At 43.8% G+C, this 22749-nt stretch overlaps 1 protein-coding gene across 5 annotated transcripts in view; it reads right to left on the bottom strand.

Moving 5' to 3' along the window:
- The window catches only part of SNX25 (sorting nexin 25), a 93864-nt gene extending 75847 nt beyond the window's left edge, over positions 1–18017 (bottom strand). For 3 of the 5 annotated variants that reach the window (XM_043893502.1, XM_043893503.1, XM_043893504.1), the window contains exon 1: positions 17388–18016. In XM_043893502.1, coding sequence (XP_043749437.1) covers positions 17388–17747 — 360 coding nt within the window. In that variant the 5' untranslated portion in view covers positions 17748–18016. Of the gene's footprint in view, positions 1–16999; positions 17054–17387 lie in introns of those variants that run through there. The other 2 variants (XM_043893505.1, XM_043893507.1) reach the window with 2 other exon arrangements.
- Between the last annotated feature and the right edge of the window lie 4732 nt (positions 18018–22749).

Genomic DNA, 22749 nt, shown 5'->3' with positions numbered 1-22749 from the left:
TTTCCTGGAGGCGTTCTATCGTGTATGGGCCTTTACATTCTCTATCACTGGTGAAGTATTCAAGTGATCAAACAAAACTTGGTTTGATCAGAACCAGTTTCTTGGATTGTGCTTAATGTTTAATTGTGAACTAAAGAAGGTCTGGTTCTCCTTATCGATAAAACAAACTGTATCCAACATACACTGAAAGGTTATCATTTAGGGAGATTGTACTGATAGAAAATACTGTTTTGTCTTTTCCCCTCTCTTAACTGAGTATAATTTCTGTTTTAGATATAAGAAAGAAAAGCTACTCTCTGAAATTCAAACCTACAAATGTTCTCATATGCTTCAATTTCTTTTAAAATTGCTAGTTCTAATATATCAAGAGTAGAGAGAGACACATTCTATAAATGTAAAGAATTAAATCAGCCTATTCACACCATTATCCACAGATAATCCCTACTGGCATTTTGGTCTATTTCCTCTTAGTTGGTGAGTCCATTTCTTACCATGCAACTGTGGACAACTTATTTCTGTACCTCAAGGGCCTCTTCAGTAAAACAAAGATAACAACGGTACCTACCTCTTAGGACTGATACAAGCATTGAATTAATACACATGATGTGTTTCAAACTGTGCCAGGCAACATATTATTAATTATAAATTACTATTGGTACTTTATTTTCGTATACTTCGGAAGAAATTACAACCATCGCATTCACACATTTCTGCACCTGTTTTTTCACACTCAATATTTTATCATGAGCATTTTTTATGTAATAAAGATTTGGAATGTTTTGAGTGACTTAAACTGTATTTTAACTATTTTCTTATTACTGTGTATTTACTTGGTCCTCAATACATTTTTCCTATTTTCCATGAAAAACCTATTTATTTCCATGCTATTGGCTTAAGTGTAGTACTACCAAAAAGGTTCTAAACAATACTGGAAGTGTCTATGAACCATATAGTGGATTTGAACTCTGATTTCAAACAACTATGTGCCTCGAGAATGTTGTTCTTATCTTTAAGGAGAGTCCTCTATCAGCCAAGGAGAAACTGATCGAACAACAGGGCGTGGTGTGTATCAGATTCCGTGAAGCACAAACTACGCCTGTCCAGCCTTTTGAACCAATAGTAAGTAACCTACATGCCTTGAAAGTCCAACACTGCAGGGTGTTTCCAGATGGGAAAACGAGTACTGGCCATAAGAGGTGGTGCAGGTGAGGCCTCCTCTACCCTCGGTGAGCAGTAAAGGAAACCACTGTGGCCTCCAGAAGCATAAATCGCCACCATGATTTCACCTGAAATGAACTTTGACAAGAGATGAGTGGTAGGTTAGACGGTGAGCAGCTTCTATAGCTTAGTACACACCGCTTATCGGAAGTACTGTGTTCAGGCTAAAGGCCTGCGTGCAAATGTAGGAATCAAGGTTCCGCTTCTATTTCTATAAAGAAAGGTAATCAGTCAGGTTAGCTCCTGAGACCAGATCCTACGACTGGGTATGAAATCAATTAGATCTTTTCTCTGGACAAATGTGAAACTCAAGTGTGCTTCAGGCTAGGGCACAATCCCATTATTACTTCCTTGCAAAAGCATATGACATCACGTGACAGTGGCGAGACTTAATTAAGACCCAGAAAAAGTTGGCTGCGTTGGTTCTTTGCCATTTTCTTGCCGTGTTATGATGAATATGTCCATTTCTGAGATTCAGTTTAAATAATGTCTGTCCTATTTATACTAAAGGATTGTTAAGCATCCCAAGAAGATAATGTGTGTGAAAGGGTTTTTTAAAGTTTAAGACTCTTAGTTGCTCAATCATTGTCAGACTCTTTGAGACCCACGGATTGTAGCCCACTAGGCTCCTCTGTCCATGGAATTCTCTAGGCAAGGATACTGGAGTGGGTTGCATTTACAAAGCAGTATTCAAATACAGATCATTATTACAGTGCCAAAAGGCATAGTCCACATTTTTTGCAATGTTAATCAAAGAATGATTATTGTTATATTACATGTGATTAGTGTTATGACATAGCATACTTTCAGATTTGACTATCACAAGCAAATTCCTTTAATGATGTTTCTTGGTTATTAATCTGCTAAGAAAAAATGATTATTAATGCAAAGGAAAAATCTCTATTAACTGAACAGAGGTATTTTCTGAGACAGGTTAACATACTAAGGGTTGGTTTTCCATTCAGTTGGACAAATTAGGCTCGTGGGAGGAAAAAAAATGTGCTTCATTTCTAATGTCAAGGACTCAGATCTGAAGCTCCTTAGAAAACACACTCCACTTGATTACAAGAGAAATGTAAGTGTATTTCAAATCAGGCACAGATTTGGAAACTGAAATTAGAACATGCACTTGAGAGTACACAGGCAGACGGCAGTGTGTCTAAACTGGCAAGTACAGGACAAGAGACTGGGGCTGGGGGAGAAGAATGAGGAAAAAGCAAACTGGCTTAGGAAAGATCACTGATGACTGGCAGCCGCCTTCTGCATTCCTGCAAAGATTTGTGTAAGAAAAATTCTGCAGCCATTTTATCACTGGCTCACACTGTAATTCTGAGCTCATGAGGGAAATCAGAGGTTTTCACATTTCCATCAACTCATTCAATCATCTAACATGCAATGAGGACTCTGTGCGTCTGCCGCTTAGCTGGGTTCCAGAGACAAAGGTAAATACACTCTCTGGGCTCAAGGGGCTTAATCTATCCTTGATGGAACAGAAGCTCATAATCAAATAACTAATGAGCTTGAACACTGTGGGAGGCTCTGCTTAGGAATTCTAGCGTTTTTCCTATTCTGGTCTCTCCTCTACATTTCGCTCTCCAGCCCAGGTCACGGAAGAAAATCTACTCAAATATACAATCAATTCAAGAGATCATTTCATAAGAATTCTGAAGTTCATACACAGTGAAGTAAATTATAAAAATTATTTTCATAAGAATTCTCACTGAAACCACTGAATTGAAATGGAGAAGAAGCCAGAGCAGTTGCCCCTGCTTCAAAGCTATCATGTAACTCAACAACTCGATGAGTCACACAGAACTGCTTTTTTTCACAGAGATGCTTTAATGAAAGCAATCACTTTTTTTTTTTCTTCATTACTATCCCGAATACCCATAATACCACTCTTATTAAATTTGTTGACTGGCTTTTAAATGAAAACTGGTGATAAAATATTCAGGATCTAGCTACAAAAACATCATATCAGTGATTTGATTCAGTGAGATTTCTAATATTTTCATAGCTCCCTTGAAGCAAAAAGCTGAGCTCCAGGCAGCAGCTTGGATAACATACATGTACTAGATACTGATAATGCGTGAGATGGATTACTGCCATAAAAATACTAGTTGCAAAAAAGAAGAAAAGAAAATACAATTCAATGGAATCTACTCAAAGAGACGGACTTTCACATCCCTTATAACTGGAGAGTAAAAATTGTCTATCCCAGCTAGATCTAGATCATAGAAAGTCTTCCGTTTCTATATAAAATAAATGTATAGAAATTCAAAGAATAAAACCTCCTTATGAGAAACATGGTGTTAAAGATAAGCCTCAGTGTAGCAGCCAGTCCACCTCTGAGCAGAGAGGACGGGTGGGGAGTGTGGGTCCATAGGACAGGACCACCGGATACAGCTCCCAGTCTTCTCGGTCCCTGTTCACCTCAGGAAGCCCCCAGCCCCTGCTTGGAAACACATGAACTCATTTTCAAGACTCACTTGGGGAGTTTGTTCTAATGCAGATTTCTAGATCCTAATTCAGCAACTATAAGGCGTGCCTTTGAAACACAGCATTTTTAGCAAGAATTCCTAAATTATGTATGCATCTTTAGACCACATTTGGCAAAACACTGCTAAATGGTGGTGAAGACAAAAGATTATGACCCCTGAGAAAAAGCTAGGAAGTCTTATTTCTGGGAAGATTTATTTTAATACAAGAGTGAAAGTGAAAGAAAGTGAAGTCACACAGTTGTGTCCGACTCTTTGCGACCCCATGGAGTGTAGTCTACCACACTCCACCGTCCATGGGATTTTCCAGGCAAGGGTACTGGAGTGGAGCCATCATTTTACATCACTTGGGACAGAGTCACAAAAGACTCACGGAATCTCTTACCACCTCAATAAAATTACCCGCGACACGTCATCCTCCTAACTATCAGCAATTAATCTGCCTCCCACTCACCAAGAGTGTCAAGGCGACCCAGTGTGAAACGTCTCGATTCCCTGCCAGCCTTGCAGCCTACGAGCTTCTCTCTCTGCTCCTGCTTCTATCTCCTTCCCGTAGTCTCGAGCCTGGCCCCTCCACCTGTGCCCTGGCCTGTCAGCATCCTGTCTCTGGGATCTTCAGGCTCTTCTCTTTAACCCAAAACTGCGGTTAAATCTCTCCACTACAAAACTGCCCAAAGCACACCTAGCACATACACACCTGTGAACGCCGCCTTCTCTCCTTCTCAGCCAAGCTGGTAGGGAGCACCGCGCACCCCATCTCTGCTTCCTCACCTGCCCTTCACCCCTCACCCAAGAGGATCAGTACCGTGTCTGCCCCGTGTCCACCCTGCCCTCCCAGACGCCACCCACACAGTCTCCAGTGACAAATCTGGGCTCACTATCCCCCCCTCTTTCTGGACCACTAGCCAGGGAGAGCCAGGCCCTCCTACGGGGAGGGCAGAGCTCAGACAGACAGAGGGGGTGGTCCTGAGCGGGGTGTGTCCACATGCAGCCTGACCTCCTCCAGGACTTTCCTACCTCTGGGTTATGTATCCTTTTTTAAATTTTTTTTAAGAGCTTCAAGAAATTATTTAACAACCAAAATAACTCTAGGGATATTGAGAGAGGTGGATCCAGGTTTTACAGAGCTTGGAATTTACAGAGTATTGAAGGCTTTCTTAGAAAAAAATACACACACACAATTATGAGCACAAAGTTAGAGACAGAGATAGATGCTTATTGAGAATAAGGGAATAAAGATAAGAAACCGAGCAGCCCCTGCAGTGAACTCAGGCTTCCCAACCTCACCTAAATCCACCCCAAGATGTAGGTGTTCTCCTCAGCCCCCTGTTTACAGATGGCACCACTGAGACCTTGGGTGAGTAAACCAATGTATCACATCTTAAGATAGGAAGTCTCACTGTTTAAAAAAAAGGGGGGGGGGGGGTGTGGGGTTCACAGGTGTAAGTCATGTTTAGAAAACACTGGATTAAAAAAAGTTGAATTACTCGGATTGCTCAGAACGTTATCATAGCAATACACAGTGGAAAGCCTCAAGAACGTACATCTTCAAACTGATGTGACCCGCTCCCCTCGACAAGCCTCTCATCTCGCCTCTTCTGTTTTTGCAGTGTATAATAACTAAAAGCATCTCCGAAATTAAGTGTCTACGGATCACGGTTTAGAAAACTCTGATTTTTCCCAGAACAGAAGAAAAGAACGTGTGACTGACTGACTGATAACAATATAGTGAGGGCAGAGTGGGAACCTGGAGGCTTCACTGTTGTTCCACACGGTTCTCACACAGGATGGCAGATGGGTCTCATGTTATATGCCAACTAGTAATATCTTAGTGGCTGCCTGGAAAGCTACGTTGAAAAGGAATCTAAAAAAAAAAAAATAAAAATAAAAGAAAAAAGAAAAGGAATCTGAGGCTTCATCCGGACTCGGGGGGCGGAGGAGAGAAGCGGCCTTACCTGATCAGCAGTGACTGTCCCGGGCACAGAAGGGGCAGTTGTGATGTCATTCTGAGACCTCTAAAGTGACACTAATTCCTAAACAGATACTAGAACCATCCCAAAGATGCTCAAGTTTTCTAAAACCTGAATCAGGCCAGACTAATCTTTAATAATTAAAACCTTTAATAATTAAATAATTAAAATAACTGTAGAGGCTCCAAAATAAGAAAGACCTGGGTTTAATTTAGTTCTTCCACTTGCTCTGGGCACATGCTTTCGCCTCTCTAAACTTCAGTTTGGCCTTCCCAGGGGGCTTAGTGGTAAAGAATCCACCTGCCAAGCAGGAGACCCGGGTCAGTTCCCTGAGTCAGGAAGATCCCCCGGAGAAAGAAATGGCAACCCACTCCAGTATTCTTGCCTCAGAAATCTCATGGACAGAGGAGCCTGGCGGACTACAGTCCATGGGGTCGAAAAAAGTGATATGACTTAACGACTAAACAGCAGAATGGCAAACCTCAGTTTTCCCATCTGTAACATGAGATTAACTGTTCCTACCTCCCATGAAAGACAAACATTTAACTGGGTAATGCGTATACATACATACATACAGTAAATGCAATAAATATTAAGTTTAGCTATAGCAGTTATTGAGGCATTCACTTTATGACATTCATATTATGACTCCTGTGGTACATGTATTTGTCCACTATACTCAGAGCCATCCGTTACAGTAAAATGAATCAAACGTCAGCCATAGAAACCATTTTCCAGAACCCATTAACAAAGTCAATTTATAGGCTATAATAAGCAAATGGCAAAGCGCTATTCAAAGTAAGTCTTACCTGCCTTGAAGGAGACAGAGAGTATATAAATCTCACTACTGAGTGATTATTCTTTGCAAAAGACAGATCTCATACATATTTTTTCCAACCTCTCCACAGAGAAGGTCAAGGCACAGTAACCAAACCAACAGCAATGAGCCTCCCTAACACCTGGAATGAGCCCCCACCTCCTCAGGACACAGGGTTTTCAATGTGAGAACAAAGACAGCCCTGAGTAAACAGGGACAGCTGGTCACCCCACAAACAAATGATCAGCTAAAGTCTCAATAGTAGGTCTGAGTCTGGCTGTGCTGCTCAAAAGTGAGACAGAGTGAGTTCTTGAAATACTATTTCCCCTTAAAAGATATCAGGGCTCTTTGTGGAGAAATCGCTAGTTCCAGGTGTGAGCAGAAAACACTCAAAACGAACCTGATCTATCTTGCCAAACCAGATAGCAAGAAAACTCTCAGACTTGGTGGGGTCATATCGAAAGGACTAAGGAGCCAACTTGAAAAGACTTCCACTGGCCAGAGATGAGACTGCCTTCAAAAAAGAAATTATGTAATATAATTACAACTAATTGGAACCCATAAAATACATTCTAATTCATGAGTTCACAATACTTTTTTAAACACATAACTAACTGGTCACCTTCAGAGGATGAGGGGGAACCAACACATTATCTTGGAAAACTGATAATGGGAAAGAATCTAGTATTTATCTTGCTTTTTCATATGAACTGTACCACTGTGCAACCAAAGAGTAGATGATTGGAAAATGTCTCTTTCCAAAAAAATTCAAACCAATAAATGAGAGAAATGACAGAATTAAAACACCCCTATTTGTCACCCCCAACAAATCCAAGTAACTGAGCATCAACAGCTACTAATAAAACCAAAAAAAGACAATCAGATATTATGCGCCTCCTAATGCAAGTTCACACACCACCTACAGTCCTGCCAAAGGGGTCAAACACGAGTCTGATCTGGACAACAGGCCGGACATGCAAAGGAAGAAAGAACAAGCTGAGCTGTATCATTCATATGTTGCTGTTTTAGTTGCTAAGTCATGTCAGACTCTTTTGTGACTCCGTGGACTGTAGCCCGCCAGGCTCCTCTGTCCATGACATTCAGGCAAGAATAATGGAGTGGGCTGCCATTCGCTTCTCCAGGGGGATCTTCCCCACCCAGGGATCAAAGCTGTGTCTCCTGCTTGACAAGTAGATTCTTTACCACTGAGCCACCTGGGAAGCATTCATATGCAACCAGCAAAATCCAGATTACAGGATGCTACAAGACAAATGCTCCAGGTTCTTCAATAGATAACCCACAGGGGATAAAAAGTATACAAGGAAGACAATATTTTTTTCAAATGGGCAACACTAAACTATAACATCCACGGATGCCCATTTGACTGATAAAATTATAACAACACACAAGGAAGTGATTATGATGGAGTCAAGATGGCGTTACTTAGGTGGAAGGGAAGGGCCTGCCATTGGGGTGGACAAACAGGGGAGCTTCCAGAAGTTACAAGGGTATTGTCTTTATAATCACTCACCCAACTATACATTTATTTTGTATAGTTTTTTGGAAGCTGCATCTTCAATCTTATTTTAAAAGCGTTTTTTAAAAAAGGTAAAAGTGGGTGATTCCCTGGCAGTCCAGTGGTTAGGGTTGGACACTTTTGCTGCCAGGTCCTGGGTTCAATCTTAAGTTGAGGAACTAAGATCCCACAAGCTGCATGATGAGGCCAAAGATAAGTAAATTAAAAAGGTAAAAGTGTAAAATCCACAATTTAACACCTTCTAATTCAAAGCACTTTCACAAACACCAGTACTTGTGTCTTCAAATACCACCACATTGTTCCAAACAACCTCTGAAGGTATTTATTACATCCACGTTTCAGATTGGGAGACTGAGGCTCAGAAATCTTAAATAAGCTGCCCATTGTCCCACAGTTACCAAGGCAGACTCAGATTCAAACTCAAAGGGCTGGCTGACTCCAAGACCATTCTCTGAATGCCTGTGCTCTGCTGATTCCCAGCCACTCATTCACTCAAGAAATGTTTACTGCCCACCTGCTCAATGATGCTAGATGTTAAAGAGACAGAGAGGAGTTTCTGCCTTCATGGACTTCAGGGGTTAGTGAGAAAGACACAAGGAACCGTGCAAGTATCTACAACTGAGCCAAGTACAGTGAAGGAAAGGTGCGTGGTGCTACGAGAACATATGCAGTTGGCAGACAAGGAGAGTCGCTCTGCAGAAGTGACGTCTTAAGCCCGAGGAGAAGTTAATTAGGCAAGGGGGCATCGGGGGCTAGAGACACAGCAAGCAATACTCAGAGTCAACATCGACAGAGCGGGCTTGGCACTCTGACGGCTGAGGATGGAGCATGAGGGGTAAAGGTAATTATGACAGGAGACCAGGCTGGAGAACTATGAGGACCAGGAAGCTGCTGAGGGCTTTTAATTAAACATGGTGTGAAAGAGGGTTGGGACTGGGCTTGCATCTTTAAGAGAATGAATTGGAGGAGGGACAGGGAGGCAGAGAGATGAACCAAGGGGCTACTGCAGTCACCCGAGGCACATGATGGTAGCTGGGACCAAGCAGGAGCGATGGGAAGAAGCAGGTGGACGTAAGATACTCCAGAGGTAAGGAGATAGGTCTGGAGGATGGGACTGCATGTGGGAAGGAAGGAGGAGACGTCAGGAAGGCCTCAGGCTTCCGGATGGAGGACTTGCAGGGGTGCCAGACACTGACACAGGAGCAGTGTGAGAGGGACGTGGACCTGATCACAGGACACATGGAGACCTGGACTTGACGGTGTCAGGCCCCACTGAGAGCACCAAGGGAAAGGTCAGGGTAAGCAGTTGAATAAGTGAGTCTGAGCCTGAGAAGATGGCGATTTTGGGAGGGGCAGAGGTGGGGCACCCAGGGTAAAACTGCCTGAGAGCCAGATACTTCCACAAATGGGACCTCAAGAATGATCAAAATTCAAATCTAGGAAACAAAGCAACTTCCTGAGGTTATCTAGGGGTTGAAATCTCAGAAAGGTTCAGTGAGGTGCGGAAAAAAAAAATCAGAAGAAACAATACGAGATTAACAGCTGTGCCTCAGGAAAAACCCACTGCAATTTCTGGAATGTTTAGGATGTTAACTTCACATCAAACGAGTTGGCACAATCTGCACAACTATATCTGCATATGAGGAGAGGCCTTCAGAGTAGTGGCTCAAGGTTGGAGACTCGAGAAAGCTCTTGACCCCAGGCGCTGCTCTGAGCCCAGGATGTGCCCAGCCGCTCAGTCGTCTTTTTTTGCAGGGATGGAGGGGAGGTAGACAGAGGTGATGGAGTACCTTCACAGGAGATGCAGACAGAGACGTAAGCTCCTCTCAGCTTCTATTACATGGTAAAAACTAAGTTTAACCATACCCAGTGAGAGAAACAAGGCTATACTCTCAACTTCCTTAAAGCACATAACGTGGCTTTGGCTCAGGGGGAAAAAAAAAAAAAGAAGGACCAAGCCCTCCTGGATCTCCAGTTTGAGGAAACTGAGAGAGCAGGAGGCAAAGAAGAAATGTCATTTTTCACAGACTGGCTCGGGTGACACAGAGGAGCCTCTCTCAAATGTTCTGCAGTCACCAGGAACAGAAGAACGTAAGTGAAGGCACTCATGTGTACATAAATCCTGCCTCTGGGCTGGCAGAAATAAGAGGAGGACTGCAGGATGAAGCCCGGCGTGAGCAGACGGGAGCAAACTCTGTACACTCTGAGTTACTACTATTAATGTAAACTCACTCATACATACAAGGTGGGTGAGAACTACAGCAAGGCAGGTTACTTTAGAAATGAGTACTTGTTAAAAATGCATCCAATTTTCCAAGAGGTGTAGTCTACACTAAAACAGAAAGCTTACTATTAAATAGATCCTAGTGACCTAAACAAGTTCCAATGTCTTATTCTTCTTTCTGGTTTCCCCCTTGGCCTTGGAGCTGTTTCACTTGGAGTTACCATATTCATTTTCCTCTACGTCCAGCTCACGGCTGTTCACACATGCAAGCCCCGGGCTGGCTGACAAATGGACTGGGACCGGCCAGTGCCTAGCATCACTAATAGGCACGGGCCAGCCCTGGGGACAGAGCCCGCACACGTCACCTCCTAACTGCATTCTCACAAAGCATTATTCGAGCTGAGGAGCCCACCAAAATGCAACCCAAACCCACTGGGCTTTCTGGAAAGCTCCACTGTGTTTGGAGAAACTAAATAAGCACACACACCAGGACTAAAGGAGGGTCTAAGAATGACTAACTGAACCCAGCCCCCAGGGTGCCCAGCAGAGTCCCCAGAAAGGGCTATCTACCCCTGTCATCGGTGACTTCCACGCAAACAAGCAGCCCTCATTTAGAAAGTCACCTAACAGTGAAGTTGGTAAAAATACAAGCTCCGAGTTTCCAAGTTTTTCTTTCAAAAGCGAAACTGCAATTTTTTTTTTTTAAAGGCAAGTTTCTATGTCATGATTTTAATACTAACAGGCTTCCACAGACATTTCCTTTTCTAAAACCTAAGCCTTCAGCACCAAACTTGCTGAGTCACCTTTTTTAGTACAAGAATGTGCACTATTCCGACTGTACGAGGGCTCATACCTCCTAAGGAAAGTAGGGCACTTCCTACCCTCAAAATGATAAAGTTGGGAAATGAAACCTAAGATATCTTTAAGAAGGCAACATTTAATTATGAAAGCTGACATCGTAGCATGTTTCCAAAACAAAACTGGCTTAAGATTCAAGAGAATTAGAAATAAATCTCTTGGGAATGAGCAGAATTTAGGCTCCAAGTAGATTGCTCAAGCTTGGAGACTTGGTCTTAACATTTGTGAAGAAATAGTAGGACCCTTTAGTTTGCAGCTGAGTTTATTATTTAAAGAGAATCTTCAGATACTCTTGAAAAGATTCTTGAACCCATCTGTAATAACTACTGATAATTATCATGAAAGAAACGTCTCACAGGAAAGTCACCGGAAATTTCACCCGTCATGACATTAATGTGAAAGAAACATGAAAGTCACTCCTGGCTCCGGTCTCCCTTCACACAGCTTTATTAACTCTCACTTTGTATCACTGCAACTGATTAGGGCTTCTCCTCCAGTCTCCCCCAATCACATTTCCATAACCCAGCTTTGATGCCACACTCCAGAGCTCAGAAGGCACGAGGAGCTGTCCTAACAGCAGACAACAACCCAGCCCTACTCGCTCACAGCTGAGGACTTCCACAACCCCCTCAACCCACCTCTGCTATCCCGCCTCCTGGGATTCATCTGATTACACGCACTGGCAACTCAAACCCGGAACAGTACACATACTCTGTCTCTAAAACAATTTCCTAGGGGTGCTTCCCAGGTGGTTCAGTGGTAAAGAATCTGCCTGCCAAGCAGGAGACGCGGGTTCAATCTCTGGGTCGGGAAGATCCCTTGGAGAAGGACTGGAAACCCTCTCCAGTATTCTTGCCTGGGAAATCCCATGGAGAGAGGAGTCTGGCAGGCTACAGTCCATGGGGTTGCAAACAGACAAGACTTAGCGACTAAACAACAACAGGGAATCATATTCAAAATCTTGTAATAATTTAGGATACAATATGAAAAAATACAATTTTCTGGGTTTGTTTTGAAGTGAAGTGAAAGTCACTCAGTTGTGTCCAACTCTTTGCGACCGCATTCCATACAGTCCATAGAATTCTCCAAGCCAGAATACTGGAGTGAGTAGACTCTCCCTTCTCCAGGGGATCTTCCCAACCCAGCGCTGGAACCCAGGTCTCCCACACTGCAGGCAGATTCTTTTCCAGCTGAGCCACCAGGGAACTCCTTTTGGTTTTGTACAAATTGTGAAAATATATGTAAGCCTCCTTCAGACAGCTTTGCTAAATTCAAAAATACATGTTCATCATTTCTTAGAATACATTTGCTGGTTTCGATGACCATTTTTTTAATGTTCCAGGTTTAATCATGAATTGTAGCTTCCTACTTTGAAGTTACCATTCTTCATATGTAACTTCTGATGTCTACTAACCCTAAGAAATAGTTCCTTCATAATAAAGATACAGAAAATAATTTTCTTTTATGTGTAATCACTGTTTATATTGTTTTTGAGTATGTATTTGTATTTGCTTGTATATACATAATACATATCTGGAAGAACAATCAACTGTTAATAATGGTTGCCTATAGGGGAGTTTTTTTTTTTCAATGCATATCCTTTTATATGTTTTTCTTTTTTCTATTAAAGCCATGTGAATCCATAACCTGCAAAAAAACTTAAATTTAAAAATTATGCATAGAATGAATTTAAGGTAAATAATTCTTACACTACAATTAGATATAAGGGGGTTTCAAAAGCCATCTTGCTCAAAAACATTTTTCCCAGTAGCCACCCTGACTTAAATCCCCCGGTCAAAATACAACCTAATAATCTGAAGACAGTAAGTGTATTACACCACTATCCATTATCAAATTATTTAGGATTAGTTTATCATATTAGCATAATAAAGGAGCGTCACAAAGAGGCTGTGTATAGTCTCCCTACATCTTGGTTCTTTTCTTTTTCCCTTGAGTAACAAAATCGAGTTTGTTTTACTCAAAAGAACTTTTGTATCAGTAAAAGAGCTCATTTAGGGATTCTCGAAGTCCCACCCGAGCCAAGTGGCGCCTTGGGTTGCTGTGTGAATGTTTTTACTGTCTCTATAAACATCTGTCCTCCCCTCCAGTCCTCCCTATCAATCTAATCTACTCAGCCTGAGAGGGCAGGGACAGAGGGCATCTTGTTCATCTCTGAATCTTCCCCAACACTGAATAAACGCTGCCACGCACTTAACGCAAAGCAACTATCGAAATTCTCAGTGACACCTACCTTGAGATATTCTTGCCTGGGAAATCCCATGAACAGAGGAACCTGGCGGGCTAGCCCACGGGGTCCCAAAGAGTCAGACAAGACTGAGCGACTACACACCGGTGAGACTATGATCCCTTCTCTAAGGAACTGTGGCTGAAATTTCAAATTTAAAAATGTCAGTCGGATACTCAAGTCTGTTCTCATCTCAAACAACAATCCATTCATTAGGGACAAAAATCCATCCATAGAGAACCTACTATGTGCCTGGCACTGACATTTAGCAACTAACTAGGCCAAAATGATCTCCAGAGATCAGAAAAGCAATATGCAGTGGATATACAGTAAATGCTTATGAGGTTTGATGAACTTCTTGAACTTTTCTGTCTAAACTTGGAAAAGTCTTTCACTAATATTTTCTTCACACAGCAGTGGACTTTAGTTTCCCATTATGCTACTAAGCACCTTTGTGGACTTTCTTGTATCAGGCCTCCAGTCTTCATTTGTCCAGTGCTTATTTTTAACTTAATGGTGTAAATCAAGCGTAAATCAAGAAACATCTAATAAATTACCATGTAAAAGAGAAAAATTCATAAACTATGTGAACAACTGACATCTTAAAAAGTTATTCCTTATTTTTATCACCAAAATGTATGAAATTATTTTCCTTTTTTCCATTATATGAAGATGCACTTTGTACCGCTAGTCTAGTAACGAAAGTAAGGTTTCTAAACTATTGATTCATTATGCCCATGTTTTCGTTGCTGTTGCTTTGGTCAGATCATGAGCTAGGGTCAGGTAACTGCAGCTAGCGAGTCTGACGCCTTTGGTCCACGTGAGTTGACAGGTCTGGCACAACGCCAAACCTTGGACCAAGGAGCACTACTCTATGGCAGCCTACTCAGCAAAGCAGGGCTAACAACTGTTGCCCCAGAAGCAGGCCAGCCCCAGAGCATCACAGTTCCAGCCAGCTGGCCTGCAACAAAGTTCAAGTTTTTCTAAAGTGGGGCCCAGAGAGCAAATGTCAAGACTTAAGCATCAACCTTCCTGACCTTACACAAAGCATTTTTTTTTTTTTTTTTGCCACCTGAATATACCACTGGATGGTCTTTCTACCCGAGTTGAAAAATCAGTTTTACTAATCAGTAATGATTCCCAGCCAAGTAAAATAAAATTCTTTGCACATAAGTGATGCTCAATAAACACTAGGTTAACTGAAGGGGGAAAGCCCTCAGTTACTGACCACAAACTGACCTAATTTTTTTCATTATCATCAGCAAACATTTTTTTGGAGCTCCTGCAAGGTACAAGGGATAACAAGGATCTCAACTACAAAGAGCTATGACAACCAACAGCTACCTTATAAAGCGTGCAGGAGCATTTGAACACGTCTAGACATGAAAACACCTTCTCCCTTTTAGTTTAGACTTCTCTAGTTGCCTACCTTTAAGAGTGTATGCATTTTTTTCCCCTCTAGAGAAGAAAGTCAAGAAGGGAAAAAAAAAAAAAAAAAAGGATGAACAGATAGGATAGATCCTAGTGTCTGACACGTTCAGCAGACACTAGAAGAATCTGAAATATACAAGAACAAATGAGGATTCTTTTCTTAATGCTGAGTCACAATTTCTGTAGTAAAGTAGTCACTGTATCTTAAGAGACACCATTTGGTTCACTACAAAACAGCCACCCCCTCCACATATGTTAGATGACCCGTGTGGTCCAGCTCCTACCCCCACAGAACTGACAGATATTATACACTACACCACATGCTTATGCTTCCATTCATAAGGAGCATTTTTTAAAAACCTTAAGCATAAGTTATTGGAAATACAGCACAATGAAAGGCTTGAGTAAACTGCACTGGTACTGTAAATATATAAAAATAATTTTAGACGTGGGCTTGATCCCTGGGTTGGGAAGGTCCCCTGCAGAAGGGCATGGCAACCCACTCCAGTATTCTTGCCTGGAAAATCTTATGGACAGAGGAGCCTGGCAGGCTACAGTCCATAAGGTTGCAGAGGTGAACACAACTGAGTAGGCACACACATATGAATAGCATGTGTGCATACACTTTAATTCTAGGTAACAGAAAGTAAACCTCCTAATGTACTTATTTTCCTATTTAATGCTGAGGGAATCTGAATTCAAAAAGAATGACCAATAATCGCCTGTCTTTAACGTACACTTATACCTCTTCCGCTGCCTGAAATCTTCAGATCGTATACATGAGAGGTCACATAAGCTGCTTCCTTTTCTGTCACCTTTAATGTAGTATTTTCTCTGCTTCCTCTACTAAAGCATCTTTCTGGATGATAACCTAAGTTTTATCAGAGGTACAAGTGAGCTGGGAGCTTTGGGGGAATGTATTTTCCAGGAAAAAGGGAGGTAAACCACCCGTGAGGCTTCCAGGCCAGAGGACTGACAATACCAAGGCTTAGACCCTGACCCCGCCATCTAAACTTCCTGCCCCCACAGACCAGGCACTCCTAATCACTTAATTCTTAATTACTTTTGGTTTCAGAAGCATTTAAGCATTTATCACTATGCAAAAGTAACTTATTTCTTTGTTTCATGCCCAATTCCCCCTTAAGAATTATAATCTCCAGAAAGCAGGGCTTTTGTTGGTCTTGTTGATTCAACCCGAGTTTCCAAAATAATACCCGGTTTCTGTAAACGACTCAGTAAATACGATTAAATACACATGGAATAGATCACAACATCTTAAAATACTCCAAAGAACTGTGACATCATTCACAGATCAACAATAAAATCTTGGGGTCTTTTATCATTGTAGGGAAAAAGCAAGAGGGAAAATACACCTACTCACCAACTCTTGCTAAATTAGATATTAAAAAAGGGGGGGGGGGATAGCTCGGTGCAGGTTTTTAAGAGAAATAAACACAGATAGTTTGGAGCTATTTATGAAAACAGACGTTCCTGTTCGTTAACATACTAAACAGCTGCTTAACTTAGCGGGGATGGGCGCCCCTTTACCTACACCTCTTTAGCCATTATTTCAGCTCTGCTTTCTGAACTGATACACTGAGGAAAAGGGTCCTTTTGGCGAAGAGGGTGAGATTAAAAAAAAAAAAAAGCAGCAGCACCAGGTCGTATTATAAACAAACACAAAACCCCGGGAGGAATAATGCTTCTAACAAAATACTCTTACGAAGTTGAGCCACAGCCACTTCCCTTACTCCAGAGTGACTATTTCAGGTTAATGACTGTAGAATTCAGCCAAGAGGTAAGTCCGGCTACGACAGAACCGAGTTTCTTTTCAAGGGTTGTGAAAGGGAAGCTGCTGGGAGGTAGAGAAAAAGCAGCGGTTTGGCACTAAGGAAGCGGAGAGCTCATTTAAAATACTGTCCTTCCCTACATTCCTTAACCACCGTTCTCCACTAGATCGCCACACCCCACTGATGATAACGTTCCTTTCGATGCAAACGACCGTGATTTCGGGCATCCGATTCCTAAATCACTGAAACTGCGATACTTATCCACACGGCGGAAGACAGGAAAGCGTGATTAAAAAAAAAAAAAAAAAAAGCGTACCCGGGCTTTCGGCACGAGGTATACCGGGCAGGGGACTTAAGCCAAGCCAGCCCCTCTGCGCCGTTTCCCGGTCTGTAAAAGGGCATAAAAGTTACCTCCCACGGGGAACGGTTACCAGAACCCAGCGCGATGACCGGCCCCAGGCGCAGCGCCTGCGTACAGCGGCCGCCCCGCTCCCCAGCGGCAGGGCCACAGCCAAGATCTGGAAGGATTATTCAGCTCCCGAGCCTGGGACTGAGGATGGAGTCAGGCAACTAAGTACATCGCCTGCTAGCGTGCATCTCCGCCCGCCCCGCGCCGAGCCCGGAGCCCGCCCCGCGCGGGGGCCCAGAGGACGCGAGCATCTATCTCCCCGCCCGGCCGGCCCGGCCCATCCCACCCCCGCCCCTTCCCCGAGAGAACCGGCCCGCCGCGACCCCCGGCCCTCCCGGAGCGGGCGGGCCGGGCGAGGCCGCGGGCGGCGGGCGGGCGCCCGGTACTCACCTCCGGCCGGCGGCGTGCGGCCAGCCGCCTCCAGGCGGCGGCGAAGTCGGGCGGCGGGGCTCGCGGGCTCCGGCAGACCAGGGAGAACACGGTCCCCAGCAGGAAAGCGGCCGCGGCGCAGCCCAGGTACAGGCTGAGCCTGAGGAGGACCGTGCCCGGCCCCGCGCCTCCCGCCACTGCCGGCCAGCAGCCGGCCAGCAGGCAGGAGGCGCACACAGCGGCGAGGGCGGCCACCGCCACCCACCGACTCCCGCCGCCGGGCGCCCCCGGGGCCGCCGCGTCCCCACGGGGCTCCGGCCGCCGCTCGCCCGGGGCGCCCGCGAGGCCGGCGCCGCCGCTGTCGGAGGCATCGGGGTGCATGCTGTTTGCTGGGCCGCTAAGGACAGGCACATCTCCCGCCCCGCTGTCCCCCGGCGCTGCCCCGGACGGTGGCCTCCGCGCGGCGCCTCCTGCCCTCCCCGCTCCCGCCGCGCCGGAGGCAGGAGTCCGCGCTCATGCTCTAGTCGGCGGCCCCCGCCCGAGGGAACGGCTCTCACTGACGCCGCCGACCGGCGCCGGGCCCGCAGCTGCCCGGCCGGGCGCGCCCCAGGTAGCCGGACCGGGATGGGACTCGCGCTGGCGGAGCCCCGGGGGCGGAGCGGGGACGGGGGCGGGGGCGGCCTGGAGAGCTTGTCGGGAGGGGGCGGGGCGGGGGGCGGGGAGCCACCGCGACCCGCTGAGTGACAGCCGGGGGCGCCCCGCCCCGCCCGGCCCCGCCCTCCCGGGCCCGGGCCCGCCCCGCCCCCACCGCCCCGCTCCCCGCCCACCCGCCGCGGCCGGGGGCTCAGCCAATCACGCGAAAACGGCTCTTTGCTGCGCTCCGGTCCCCGCCGCCCGCCCCCCCCCCCCCACCCCCGGTATACCGTCTGTTGGAAAATTCTGCCGCAGGTGTCAGAAGCGTTTGCAGCTCTCCAGCTCAGGTGATCCCTTAATCCTCGGCCCGCTCATCTCTCGACAAGTAACCTCCCCGTCGGTGGGGGTTTAACAGCCCTTCCTTCAAAATTTCTGCTTCTTTGCACCTGCTGTTTGAATAGGCAACTTCTTGACCCTCACTTTTAACCCAGTTCCCCTGACAACCTTCCCTTTTCCCACCCAGCCGCCTCCGGGACGGGACCAAGACAAACGGGGAGCAGTAAATGCTGCCTGCAAAATCCTAGGTACAGAGAGGTCCCCCCAAAAAGTCTGCCTGGCGCCAGGGGGCGTGCACAGCTGCCTTCCTCACTGTGGCTCCAACTCCCTGTATTTTTGTCGCCAACGATCCAGTACAAATGCCAGTGCCCACACGCAAGTGAAAGTGCTCCAAGTAATTTTGAGAATACATATTTTCTTCTCGTACCACGGCCCCCGCGTTAATATACAGATAATGCTTACTGAGAAGATACCAATATGCTAAACACTAGAAATTACTAAGATCAACAAAACAGCAGATGTATCTTTAATGAATAAAGGAATTCTAAGGGAGATGAAGGAATTGGAAAGAGATTAATGCTTACTTAAAAGGGGGTGATAGAATAGGGCAAATCAAAAATAGAAAGGGGAAGAAAAGGAAAGGGGTAAATAGATGAGGGATGCCATGGAGGATGTGGGAGACACACATCAAAAAGCAAAATCGTTTAAAAGCACTAGCGTTTTCCAATAGATTGAGTTACAGCCTGCTTCCTAGGAAATAGAGTTAAGTAAGCATTAAAATATATTTTCAAATACTGTGACTATACTGTGCTTTTCTATAAGGAATCTCCATCGTTTCAACTGAGAAAAAATACAACATTCATACAAAGTAAACTAGTGGACATTTTATTATTTTATTTTTTAAACTATTAAAATATTTATTTGGCTGTGCCCGGTCTTCATTGCTGCATGTGGGATCTCCAGCTGCGGTATTTGGGATCCAGCTTGCAACCAGGTGATCAAACCCGGGCCCCCTGAATTGGGAAGGCAGTCTTGGTCACTGGACCACCAGGGAACTCCCTGTTTATTCTTTTAAAGCAAAGTATTATCCAAGAGGTTATAATTCAGATGAAAAAATACCAGTGTCCATAGACATACAAAGGTCACCCATGTATTCATGTTTTTGTAATAAATTTCCCTGGAATGGCATGGATTTCAAGTAGAAGATGAAGTAGGAGGCCAAAAAAAAAAAATTATCCCTAATGTTAAGCTCTAATAAAACAGTACAGAAATGAATTATTTTATGTATCTATATAAAAACAAATATGTTCACATTTGTCATTTTTAAAAAGCTGATTGTTTTAAATATTAGTATTCATGGACCACTTTATTCTTATTCCTTGTAAGTCAAAGACAAGGAGATAATGAGTGCCTTAGGCCGGATGTGACTTTGCCATGCCTAGGTGATGACAGGGGATGACTTCAAAAGTAGTTACTACCTTCCTGTCCTCCTTGTCTTCTCTTTTTTATTTTTAAATAAAGCAGTGTAACTGATCTTGATGGAGCCCTTTTGCCCTAAAATAGTTAATGTTCATCCCACTGGGGGCCCTCAAAGTGTACCCTACAATTCCAAATTATTTCAAATAAAGCATGGTAATTTGATATTACTGACAATAAGATCCATATTTTTTGGATCTTTTACATGCAGGGGACAGCATGCTGAGCACTTCACATACCTTATATATATATATATTTAAAATTTTCCAAAATATGGGTTTACTGCAGTTGACAATAATAGTAACTAATTGTGCACTAACTGTGTCAAATACTATTCTAAGCATTAGACATGCTTCATTTGATCTTCACAATCACCCCTGAATGTAATCTCCATCTATCCGTGAGGAAACTGAAGTACAGAAAGCAAGATAACTTGCTTAACTGTTATAGAGTTATCAGACTTTGGATTTATCACCCACCGGCTCTGGCTCTAAGGCTTGTGCATTTAAGCACTAAGTCATGGTACTTTCTAAAAACTATCTCATTTAGTCATCCCATATGACAAATGAGAAAAAACAAGGTTTAAATCCATGAACTTAGTCCCTGTATTCCATGCTTTTATAAGTGTTTAGTTTTGTTGCTTTTTGAGTATGGCTGGTATCTTAGCCAGCCACCTGACAAGTGCAAAGTGATTTATAGTAATCACTAAAGTTGGTAAAATCATATAATCAATAAAGAGGAAACTGTATAACACTTATTGAGTGCCCTGGTCTTTGATCTTTCCAGCACACTATATATTGTTCCCAAGGATGAGATCTGGAGAAATGTACACTGGTAGTCAGAAAACTGCCTTAAAGCAAATGTCATATTGCTGCGAAGTCAGCACTGACAATTCAAACATTTACTTAAAAGTAGTAGTTTGGTTTCTACCCTGTGCAAGGTTTGAGGAACACTGGTGGTAAGATATACAAGGGAGTGCCTGAGATCAGAAGGTATTAAGGGAGATGTCAGGTATTAAATTAGAATCCAGGTGTTCCTTCCTGGAAGTCGGTGCTGAGTCCTACCAGGTCTAAGTTAAGACCACATTAAGTAGAGATGCCTTATTTATTATATTCCTTATGGCCAGCACATTCTGACAGGTTTGTAATTAAACACTCCATGGGCTATCTTCATTATTCTTTTTGGTAAGCTGGGAATGGTGTCTGCCTGAATTCATTGGGATACTATAAATTAAGTGCATATAGCATAAATTAAGTGAAAAATTGACATTTAAAGTATTAGAGTGTAAATAGGTATACAACAGCCAATCTCTGTCGATTATATGTAATGAATCTTCCCCTTCACTGTTTAGTATGTGTGCTAGCTGCTCAGTCATGTCCAACTCTGAAACTCTGTGAACTGTAGCCAGCCAGCTTCCTCTGTCCATGGAATTCTCCAGGCAAGAATACTGGAGTGGGTTGCCATTTCCTTCTCCAGGGGATCTTTCCAACCCAGGGATTGAGCCCAGGTCTCCTGCATTGCAGGCAGATGCTTTACCGTCTGAGCTACTAGGGCAGCCCATTCACTACTTTGTATACTTCTCCTTAAAGCCCCTGGCTCGCCTTAAAGGTAGCCATAGGGTTAGAGAGAAAAGCACTGTATTTGCCTTTGCCCACTTTGGGTAAAATTATGTATAGGTATTAACATGAATCAAAATACCTAGATATCACTATAGTTTCTTCTGTTGATTCTCTCCAAGAACATAACAGGTCTGTTAACCTAACTCTCTTGTAAACTTTCAAGCAGAGTGTAGTTTACAGAAAATACGGTAGTAAGTGTGGCCAAACTTCAAAAGGAGACGTGAAAAAATTATAAAACACTTTAAAAACAAATAGTAGACTGCTAAAGCTTAAAGGAAACATACTACATCATTTGGAAGAGGAAAACTAATCTGTGAACAAAATTGTAGGACATTGATATATAAACTATGCTGAGTGGGCCTCCTCAAGTAAAAATACTCACGTTGGGAAACTTTCAGGCAGAAGTGTCTTTGTATTAATCTTCAAAGAGAACTACAAAGGAAAGTACTGTACACTGAATTAGCTGATATCAAGACAAAGAATTGACAAGGGTAGATCCCCCAAAGAGAATAATTTCAATTTATCCAAGTTTTGACCTGAAACTTAGGGAAACAGAGTATGTCAATTATCTACTGTCATATAACAAACTACCACCAAATAACAACCACTGGATATGCTTATGATTTTGCAGGTCAGCCAGTGGGCTGGGGTCAGTTAAGTCCGTTCTCCTCTTCTTGCCTGAGCCACTAATGATGCTGTGATCTGCTGGTGCACAAGCTAGGACTACTCTGGCTATGGAGCCTCCATTAACATGGCTTGTCTCTGTTCCCTGAGTTCTCATCTTTCAAAAGATTGCTTGGGTCTTTTCACATGACCATGTCAGAGATGTGATATACAAGTTCTTTTTAAGCTTTTGTTTGTGTTACATTTGTTAACATTTCATTGGCCAAAGCAAATCAGATTGGCCCAATCAGGAATTAAATGAGAGGGGGCCTACATACATGTGTGCTCAGCTTTGTCCCTCTTTGGAACCAATGAATTATATCTCTCCATGTTTAAATTCATGTAAAGGCACCCTCCCAGGTGGCACAGCAGTAAAGAATCTGCTTCCAATACAGGAGACTTGGGTGCAGTCCCTGAGTGGGGAAGACCCCCTGGAGGAGGGTATGGCAACCCACTCCAGTATTCCTGCCTGGAGAATCCCACCGCCTGGGGAGGCTCATGGGCCACAGTCCACAGGGTTGCAAAGAATCAGACATGCCTGAAGCGACTGGGCATGCACAATATGGCTTGCCAGGCGTTCCTTTCTCTACACTTCCATGTAAAAAATATTGGGTACCTATTGTATTAATGTCCTGTTGCTGCTATAACAAATTACT

The sequence above is a fragment of the Cervus elaphus genome, chromosome 32, assembly GCF_910594005.1.
Source record: "Cervus elaphus chromosome 32, mCerEla1.1, whole genome shotgun sequence".
In the NCBI taxonomy this organism is placed as follows: Eukaryota; Metazoa; Chordata; class Mammalia; order Artiodactyla; family Cervidae; genus Cervus; species Cervus elaphus.
Note: the sequence above shows the minus strand (reverse complement) of the source record. Positions and strands in the feature narration are given on the sequence as shown.